Source organism: Orycteropus afer, unplaced genomic scaffold (assembly GCF_000298275.1).
Source record: "Orycteropus afer afer isolate SDZICR_OR568_19922 unplaced genomic scaffold, OryAfe1.0 scaffold00490, whole genome shotgun sequence".
Classification (NCBI taxonomy): Eukaryota; Metazoa; Chordata; class Mammalia; order Tubulidentata; family Orycteropodidae; genus Orycteropus; species Orycteropus afer.
In genome coordinates, this window is record NW_006922077.1 from 381,445 (window position 1) to 392,153 (window position 10,709).

Consider the following 10,709-nt stretch of genomic DNA (forward strand, 5'->3'; position numbering starts at 1 on the left):
CACCTGAAGCAAAGGAGCTGTTGTACACTCAAGATGCCTAAGAAAGAGTTGTAATGAGCAAGCTCTGGGAGAAGGAGGTAGAGCAATGTATACAGGAATCATAGCCCCAGGAAGCTGCCTTGAGCTTCAGGACAAAGCAGAAATCACACAAGATCATCACATACACAGGCTTCAGAGGAAGAGCTCTGAGCATCAGGTCAATGCTTTGGGCCCTTAAGCTGAGCAGTGCAAGGAACACTACACTCAGACAACAGAGCAGGCTAGACCCTTGGGGACTGCAAAGGCCAGTGTCTCCCTCCTCATTGAACATGTCCAAGGATTAAGCCCTTATCTCCAGAACTCAGGTAGATCATGGACTCCAAAGATATCTCTTCACCAGTCGGGTCATGGCCCCTGTCACCTCCTTGTTCCTCAGAGTATAGACAAAAGGGTTGAACATGGGAGTGACTACTGTGTAGAAGAAAGCAAGGATCTGGTCTGTGTCATGAGAGGCATCTGCCCAAGGCCTCATGTAGGCAACAGTTCCAGTCCCAAAGAACATCATGACAACAAACAGGTGGGAGGAACAGGTAGAGAAGATCTTTTGACGTCCTTGGGATGTTGCAACTCCAAGGATGGTGGCAAGGATACAGGCATAGGAAGCCACTATCAGTAAGAAAGGGGTCACAATAAAAGCTATGGTGACAGCAAGATTCCCCACTTCACCCCAGAAGGTGCTCACACTCGCCAGTCTCAGCACAGGTAGAATGTCACACAGGAAGTGATGGATAGTGTTGGTGCCATGGAAGGGCAGGGTGAAGATGCAGATGGAGTGAGTGGTGCCAGTGATGATGCCCATGAGGTAAGAGGCCCCCACCATACTCACACAGGCTCCTTGGCTCATCAGGGTGGTGTAATGCAGGGGCCGGCAGATGGCAGCATAGCGGTCATAGGCCATGGCCGTGAGCAAGCAGCATTCAGTGATGCCAAAGAGGGCAAAGAAATACAGCTGGGTGAAGCAGCTGGCAGGTGGGATGGTAGGGCAGGAGGAGAGGAGATCGATCAGCATCCGAGGCACAATGGTTGTGGTGTAGAGGATCTCCACCACGGAGAAGTGGCGAAGGAAGAAATACATGGGCAAGTGGAGAGCAGGGTCTAGCAGCGTGAGGAGGATGATCAGAGTGTTACCCAGCAAGGTAACCAGGTAGATACAAAGCACCCCACAAAACAGGGGCACCTGGAGGTAGCTAAAACCTGAGAACCCCAGCAAAACAAACTCAGTCACTGCTGAGCCATTACCGCCCCCCATGTCCCCACGGCCAGACTGCAGGAAGGGGTGAAGGGAGGGCTCATGCACCTCCAGGAGGTAACCACGCAAAGTCAAAAGCTCCAGCTACAGCAGGAAAGACGAAAGAGAATCCATGAGAACATCCAAGCTCTCAGGACCGGGATGGATAAGCACCTGGATTGATGGTGATTATTTTCCAAAAACTGCTCAGAACAGAAAGAAGATAAACAGGGTGGGAGGGGCCTGGGAGGACGTGGCAGACCTTCTCCAAGGCTAGGGACTTACTGGACACAAGGAGGTTTGTCCTACTCACACTGAGTTCTGGGTCTGGGAGCACAGATCTGGAACTAGTAAGAGCACGCCCTTAGAGAAGATGGTTGAGACCATGGACAGTAAGATGGGTTAACAGACAGAATAAATAAAACTGACAGAAGTAGATGGAAAAAATGGAGCCACCATAAGACAGAGAGAAAATGGGAGTGAGCAAGAGCAAGTGAGAAAGAGAGGACACAGGATCAAAGACCACAGAGAGAGGGCAGGTGGGACTTTTACCTACAAATCTAGTCCCCACGGCCCTCAGAGCAACCCTTCCAGGTAGCACATCACAGCAGCTCAATCCCCACAAGAGCCTGATTCCCAGAGCAGAGGATGGGGAGGCGGGCAGGGAGGGTGAGGGGGACACAATCAGAAAAAGAGGAAGAAAGGAAAAAGAAGAAGGGCGTTTTACCAGGGGAAGGGGGAGGGTTAGGCAGGGAAAGGAAATAACCTCTTCCTGACCCATCATTGCGCCTAAAAGCCTCCATGAATTCCCTCCTGTCAGGTTTGGGGACTAGAGCCCCAATCCCAAGGATAAATGAGAGACCACCATGCAAAGGGGCTAAGATGCACCCAGGGTCCCTCAGCAAGACCAAAATGGAGCTGGGCACAGAAACCGTGTGTTGATTCCTATCAAAATTTGTTGTTGTTCTGTGCCGTCAAGTCGGCCCCGACTCATAGTTACCCCTCCTTGGGTTTCTGAGGCAGTATTACTACGGAAGTAGGATTGCCCAACCTTCCTTCCGAGGAGTGGCTGGTGGGTTTGAACCGCCAGCCTTCTGGTTAGTAGTCAAATGCCTCAGGCACTACGCCACCAGAGCTCCTATTCTAAAATAAAATGTTGGGTTTTTTTTAAGTTTATTAACATGGAAAGATGTTCACTATCATTAAGTGATAAAATCAAGGTAACAAATAATTTCTCAATATAAAATATATCTCTGAATTCACCACATGTATATTCAGATAGATAGATAGGTATAAAAGTAGATAGATACCAACGTATTAACAATGATAGGCTCTGGATAGAATGCATTTGGGGTGTTCATTCTGGACTTTTTGTTTTGCGTTTTTTATATGTTTTTTTATCATTTGATCATATAAGAAAAATAATATGTAAAACATTAAAATAAAAAGATGAATTTGTTTTAGCCTATTTTGATACTTTAAACATTTACCTGCTTTCTATCTTTGGGAATGTTTTATCAATAGTTTAATTTTGCAGTTTGATCTATAGTGGATGTTTCCAATTGTTAGTGGACATTTTTCAAACATATGCATCATAGACAGGCTGTGGAAAGCGTGAAGTGATGGGCACTTCAGTTGTTTCCATCTTTATAATATGATGTTGTTTCTATAGTTTCCAGTTCAAGTGACTTATAAGTTTTAAAAAATGAGGTGGGGGGGTGAAAGACCAAAAAGACTGACTTTTCCTGAGAGCAACACAGGTCTGAAGTTGGTTCAAAACAGTATCTCATCGCCCCTTGTGGTGAATCTCTGAATAGCCACATTCCCTGAGCTGTGCGTGTGAGGAAGGAAAGTGCTTAAAGATCTCTTTGACACAGAGGAGGAAGCTGAGGTCTTGAAAAGTTCATTTGGTTTAACCCAAGTTCACTAGTGATTAATGGCTGAGCTGTGACCAGTAGTAATAAGTATCACTTACAGAGTCTGATAGTGTTACATAAATGACCTCCCCATTCCTGACACAGTGAAATGTCTACATTCTACAGATGAGGAAATTGGAGTTAGAGAGATTAAGTATGCTGCCTGAAGTCACACAGCCTAAAGCCAGCAGAGCCAGAGTTCAAAAGCAGTCTGTCTACCCCCAAAGCCAGTGCAGCTAAACACTATAAACTAGACTCCAATCCAAAGTCCACATCACATGTCTCTGTAATGTGTCTGCATCTAGACCACAGAAAGAAAATGTCTTGGAGACATCTGTTCTAATTCCATCACGTTACAAAAGAGGAAACAATGGTAGAGGGTTTCTCTACAGTCACCAAGGATCAGAGCTAGGGCTGAAGCACATGTCCCCAGGCTCCTGGTCTAATGCCCTCTCTAAATCTCTGTTCCACCTACCCATCCACTGTAACGCTGTGTGTGTGCATGTGTGTGTATGTATGTGTGCCTTTTGTGTGTTCACATATTACATTCATGGGTGTAGGGACCATCCTACTCATAAGAGTAGCCAGGAAGGCCCCAGAGTAATCCCTACCAGTAACAGATGCTTCGCAAATTGACACCTGTCAACTTGAAGAGCCTTGGGATCAGAGACAGAAGGGCCTATGGGTTTCTCAAAAGGATGGTTCAATCTCCCATTCTCTGCCCTGAGGATACACTCTCCAGAATACCCAGATGATGCTATTTCTTGTTATTTAATAATTTTGACTACTCAAATTACAAACTTTCTTTCATGTAGATGAAAAACGAGTTTTATCTTATGGCCTCTCCTCTCATTTTTCCAGATAAACTGTTACAGATACTGAGGCTAAGTGGTAGGTGAGGTGGGAATCAAAATTGATCCGAACTTTTTAGTCACCTCAAATAGAAACTCAGTAAACAATAACTTCCCATCCCCCTTCACCTGCCAGGCCATGTTAACCACTAATACACTTTGCTCTCTATTCCAGATAAAGAAAATAAAAAAGGTATCAGAGTTTAGAAAAAGGAAGGGATTATTGAAAGCATAAGTTACCACAGCTGGGGCCCTGAGGGCCTGAAGGTGCTTGAGTGAGTGCAAGATTCAGGGGTCTACATCCCTGAAGTCCAATGTGCAGAGTCCAGAGGACCACAGGAGTCTTCCAGGGGTCAGAGCTCAAGCCACAACCACGTCTCTACCTTCTGCAGGACAGGGAGCCTGGGCAACCAAAACAGGACCTGCCACAGCCAAGAAGCCTCTTCCAGGCCCCTGTTTGGGCAGCAGAACTCAATGTCTGAGCCTGAGGGGGTGAAGCAGGCTCACTGAGGCAGGAGCAGAGATAGTAAAAGGGGCAGCACTGGCAGGAAAGGAGGAAGCATGGCCGAGCACAAGGGACAGAATTCCTTGATGCCCCTGAGGCAGAGGTACCCCCAAGTGCCAATGAGCTCATGCCACAACTCCTGAGGGCAAGGTGTGAGGTAACCCAGGACAAAGCCATAGGCCCTGTGAAGACAAATGATCCTGATGTGGAAGTTTCCATCCACGTATATGTGTGAGTGAGGTGATTTTTGTCAAACTAGATTTCACCATTCCTGGAACACAACTGTTTGCTGCCCTTCCTCAACCTCTCCCCAGGCCTGAAAACCTTTCTCCACCTTCTCTTCAAGCTTACATCCTGTCCATCTTCTGGGTATAGCACACACACACCTCATCCCAGAAGCCTCTCCATTTCCCCCAAAGGAAGTTAATCACTCCCCACAGCCTTCCATGTTAAATTATCTCAAAACATACTAATTCACAACATACATATATTTTCTCATGGTTTCTGTGGGTCAGAAATCCAGAGGATGGCTTAACTGGGTGCCTTTGGCTCTCACAAGACTGAAATCAAGGTGTCAGTGGAGGCTGCCTTTATCTCAAGGCTCTACTAGGGGATGATCTGCTTCAAGCTCTCTCATAGGACTACAGGCCAGCCTCAGAACCTCACTGGCTGAGACATGCCTTGCCACATCAGCCTCTCCACTGGGCAGCTCCCAATATGGCAGCCCTCTTCCCTCCAAGTGAGTGAGCAAAGAGAATGAGAGAGAATGAACAAGATGAGAGCCACTGTCTTATGACCCTAATTTCAAAAGTGACATATCATCCTTTGCAATATACTATTACTTAGAAACAAGTCACTAAGTCTAGCCCAAAAAAGTTCTGGTCTGGATGCCTTAGGTCTGAAACTGAACTCACTCCTGTGGCTTCCAGGAAGCATATGGGGTGAACATTTATATCAGATAGAGACACTCCTTGGAAGGATCAATCTGGGAGAATAGAAGAGCAGTGTTTTTGCACAGGGAGATAGCTCGGGGGGTGGGAGCATATGGGAGAGAGGGACACAGGGAAGAGGTAACCAGGAGAAGTCAGAAGAGAACTACTACATTTTGGGGAATTGCAGTCAGTGTCATGAAACAAAGTGTGTGTGAACTGCTGTATGGAAAATGAATTTGCTCTGAAAACTTTCACCCAGATGACAATAAAAATTTTTTGAAAAAAAAAAAAGTTCAGGTAACAAAAAGACTATGATTTTTTATTTCTCTCTCTTTCTCTCTCTCTCTCTCTCTCTGTCTGTCTGTCTCTCTCTCTCTCTCCCAGAAGAAAGACATCAGCCATGTTGTGAGCTGTCCTGTGGAGAGACCCACATGGCAGGGAACTGATGTCTCCATTAACTCACACGGAGGGGATTAGACAAGGTATTAATAGTAGGAGAGGGGATAATTGGGGCCATTTTGGAAGCTATATACCACAAATGTGTGTCTCTGTCAAAGTGTACTTTGACGATCTACTAGTCTAGTACTAGATTGGATAGTCACATTAGTTAAATCCTATCAACTACCTTGTGAGACAGACATTATTATTACCACTTTACAGATAAAGAATATTAAGGCCAAGAGAGGTTATGTGACTTGCCCAACATTCTAGTAGTTAATGATAGAGCCAGGATTCAAGCCCAAGCTTCTAAACCCAACCTTCTGACCCCAAGCCTAATGTCCTTTCCACCTCAACTGCCTGCCTTCAATCACTTTGCAGGTTAGACTTCCAATTCTACCACCTACAAGCTGTGTGATCACAGGCACATAATTTAACCTCTCAACGACTCATTTTTCTCGTCTGAAAAGCAAAGATAATTTCTACCACATGGGAAGCATTTAGCACTATGTCTGGCATATAACAAAAATATTTACACTATATGGTTTGGTTCACAGTTATGAATCAGGGAAGATTGAGTAGGTAAGTATATTGCTTAAATTTTCACTGTGGACTAGGAAGACAATAAATTTTCAAATTCCAAAAAGCTACCCAAAGGACATAAAAATCAAAAAAACATGTGGGGTTATAAGAAAAAGCACCTTAAAAGTTATATTTTAAGTGGAGAGACAGTGCAGGGGGCCCTCCTCTCCCAGCATAGAAGGCAAGGAGAAACCTTTTTAGTCCTGTCCCATGACCTTTCTCAGAACAACATTTTAATGAAGGTGAAAAGAAAAATGGTTGCCTGCAGTATCTAGGATGTCTGTTGATGGGGGTGGGGAGGGCAGGTTAAAGCCAAGGGAAAAAGAAATAATGTGAATTTGAGAGAAGGGGGACCAGTGGCTGTGGGGCAACCTCACAAAGGTTAGAAGAGGAAGCTGGCCTCAAGTTGCAGCTGGAGATAACTGCAGTTAGACTCAAGAAACTAGAGATGCAGTGGTCCCTTCCTCCAGAGATTAAAAACACACACTGTCTTGTATATAGGATAGCCATTTATTCTAAGGTCCAGAACTTCCTGGCTGTCCTTTCTGATCCAACCTTTTCCTTTTCAGGGAAAATAGGTGAGCTAAGATCCTGAAGAGGCAAAAGCTCCTGAGAGAAAGGCAGGGGACCAGCCTTTGTAATCCCCTGAGATCCTTTTAACTCTGAAAGTCTAAGGTTGTAACTTGTATCCACCCGCGGAAGCGACTTAATGATGAACAAATATTCTATCCCCATGGAAGTCAGAAAGTTTTGATTAATTCCCGGGGGCCAGCCAAGTTTCGCTGTTCCCCTCAGGCCAGCTCCCCAGCTCCACAGCCCCCAGAGCCTCAGTGATAGTAATTAACTGCTCCAAATGAGAACATCTCCATATAGCACAACAGTAATCATAGCCGCAATAACTCTTCACAATTATTTTCATCCCTCAACATTTAAAAAAAGAAAAAGAAAAAGTTTGCAGCCTAGCAATGAAGAGAGTCCTTCAGCAATTTCACTTCATTATCTCATTCAGTTGTAGCAACCCAAGAGGCAGGCCCACAGGTATTACAACTGTGTTTTAGCGACAGGTAAACAAAGAAGTGGCCTGCAAAGCCACTTGGTCCAGTGTATAACTAACTGGGGCTAAAAACCTAAAAGCCAAATCCCTGGTTTCCAGTCCAGCACACCTTCAAATACATCACCCAGTTCTACCCATCTTGGGACCTCTTCTACCAGCCCTTTCCCCTTGTCTGTAAATTCTCTTCTGAAGAATGTCCTGCCAGAGTGTCCTACTCAGTAGCCCAGGAGTAGCTGACCTCCTCTAGGAAACCCCTACTTCCTCACCCCTGCTTCCTCACTATCTAGCAGGAAAGAGTGCATCCATTGGTCCCTTCTCACAGTCCTCACTATGCCTCAGTAAAAATCATCCACTCGGGAGCAAGAGGCAGAGCTGAAGCCCAAGGTGGAGAGGCTTTCACCCAACCCCTAGAGCCTGGCACTTTGAACTTGGACTTCTAGCCTCCCAAACTGTAAGAGAATAAACTCCTGTTTGTTAAGGCCAAAAAAAAAAAAAAAAAAAACCCATCCATGACTCAGCCCAACTCTGTCTCCTTCTACCTCCTTTTCCCAAACGAAGAAGAGACTCACTGTTTCTTTAATACCTTGTTGCACTGTATGGATAGTTTGCCAAGACACATAACACACCACAAGAGGGCGAAAGCTAAGAGTAGGAACAAAGGAAGAAAGAAAAATAAAGGTACGGATACAAAATGAAGCCAAGAATGAAGCTTAAAAAATGTAAAACATGAGACCTTATGCCCTTCCTGAGGATGGGCCACAGGTTTGGCTCAAAACATATTAGCAGCCAACCCAAAAAGGAAAGGTTGGTCTGTTGAAGACTTCACAATGTCCATGAGATACAGCAGAGACAGATTGCTCAGGGAAGTCTGACTATTCTTGGAAATAAAACTAGACAGAATTTTCTCTCAAGGGCACTCCTAGAGAGATGAATGTGTTCCACAAACTTACCATGGCCCTGACACTGGTTTCGTAGGATAGACTGAGTCTAATAACTGCCCTCAACACAGAGGATGTGATTGCACTACAAAACCTCTGCAATGTTGGGAAAGACAGAAGACTCCATACACCCTGATCTTTCCCTGATCAAGCTTGATCTCAGGCAGGGTTTCTCAACCTCAGCACTATTGACTTTTGGAGCCGGATAATTCTTTGTTGCCGAGGACAGCTCTGTGATTGCAGGATGTTTACCGGCTCCCCTGAGCTCTACCCACTAGGTGCCAGTACCAAACCCCTCCTCCCACTGTTGTTGTTGTGTGCCATAGAGTCATCTCCGACTCATAGTGACCCCTCCTTTCTAGGACAACCAAAAATGTCTTTAAAAAAAAAAAAAAAAAACACTGCCATCAAGTCAATTCCAACTCATAGTGATCCCCATAGGGTTTCCAAAGCTGTAAATCTTTACAGAAGCAGACTGCCTCATCTTTCTCATGCAGAGCGGCTGGTGGGTTCAAACCACTGACCCTTTGGTTACCACTGACCTTTTAGTTAGCAGTCCAATGTCTTACCCACTAAGCCACCAGAGCTCCTTAAACATATCATCAAAAGCTCCTTGGGGGAGAATATCACACCCATTTGACAATTACACTGCTCTTATTTTTTAAGGAAAAACCAGGAAGGGACATCTGGTTTTACCTTTTTTTATTACTCCTTTATAGCTTTATTGAGATGTAGTTCACATACCATAAAATTGACCAGTTTAAAGTGTAGAGTTCAGTTGGGTTTAGTTATATTCACAGGACTGTGCAACCACTATGTAATTACCACTAACGTGAGAACATTTTCATTAGTCCAAAAAGAAACCCCTATTCCTCAGCAGTCACTCCACATTACCCCCTCCCCACAGTCTCCAACAACCACTAATCTACATTCTGTCTCTACAAGCTTCCCTTTCTAGACATTTCATATAAATGGAATCACATAATATGTGGTCTTTTATGATTGGCTTCTTCACTAGCATACTGTTTTCAAGGTTCATCCATATTGTAGCAAGTATCAGTACTTCAATCCTTTTTATCACCAAATAATACTCCATTATATGGATATGCCATATTTAATTTCTTTATTCCTCAGTAGAACATTTGTTATCAAGGACAGTTTTGTTTATAGTTTAAGGTTAGTAAAAATTATGCCTCTATGAACATTCATATACGAGTTTTTGTATGGACAGATGTTTTCAATTCTCTTAACTATATACCTACGAATGGAATTGTTGGGTCATATGGTAACTCTATGTTTAATACTTTGAGGAACTGCCAAACTGTTTTCCAAAATGGGTACACAATTTTACATTTCCACCAACAGTGTATGAGGGTTCCAATTTCTTCACATCTTCTCCATCTCTGATTGTCTTTATAGTCATCCTAGGTGGTATAGTGAGTAAAGTATTTGGCTGCTAACCAGAAGGTCAGCAGTTCAAACCCACCAGCTGCTCTATGGAAGGAAGACTTGGCAATCTACTTCCGTAAAGATTTACAGCCTGGGAAACCCAATGGGGGTCCCTATGAGTCACAATCATCTTGACAGCAGTGAGTTTGGTTTGGTTTTTTCAGTAAGTATCAGGTAGTATCACATTGTGGTTTTCATTGCCACTTCCCTAGTGACGAAAGATGCTAACCATCTTTTCATGTGTTTATTGGCCATTTGTATATCTTCTTTGGAGAAATATCTGTTCAAATACTTTGCTCATTTTTCAATTGGGTTATTTGTTCATTGTTGAGTTGTAAAACTACTTTATATATTCTGGATACCAATCCCTTATCAGATATATGATTTACAAATATTTTCACCCATTCTGTGAGTTGCCTTTTCACCTTTTACATTCTGCTTTTGTAAGACACAGAAGTTTTTAATGTTGATGCAGTTCAACTGATCTGTTCTTTTTCTTTTCTCATTTGTGCTTTGGTATCCTATCTACAAAATCATTGCCTAACCCAGCACCCTGGATACCTACTCCTATGATTTCTTCTAGACATTTTTATAGCTTTGGTTGTTACATCTTTGATCTATTTTGAGTTGATTTTTGCTTATAGTGTGAGGTAGAAGTCCAACTTCATTCTTTTGCGTATGGATATCCATTCATCCTAGCATCATTTGTTGAAAAGATTATTTTTTTCCTCATTTAATTGTCTTGACACAATTGTCAGAAATCAATTGACCATTACA

The 10,709-nt window shown here is 43.7% G+C and overlaps 1 protein-coding gene across 1 annotated transcript; it reads right to left on the reverse strand.

Moving 5' to 3' along the window:
* Positions 1–349: 349 nt before the first annotated feature.
* On the reverse strand, positions 350–1,288 carry LOC103209335 (olfactory receptor 9-like). The gene has a single exon (XM_007955159.1). It carries the CDS (start codon positions 1,286–1,288, stop codon positions 350–352), a length of 939 nt encoding a protein of 312 aa, XP_007953350.1.
* Between the last annotated feature and the right edge of the window lie 9,421 nt (positions 1,289–10,709).

Bases quoted from the DNA above. Each gene is read 5' to 3' on its own strand.
- LOC103209335 (XM_007955159.1), bottom strand. From the start codon at position 1,288: ATGGGGGGCGGTAATGGCTCAGCAGTGACTGAGTTTGTTTTGCTGGGG.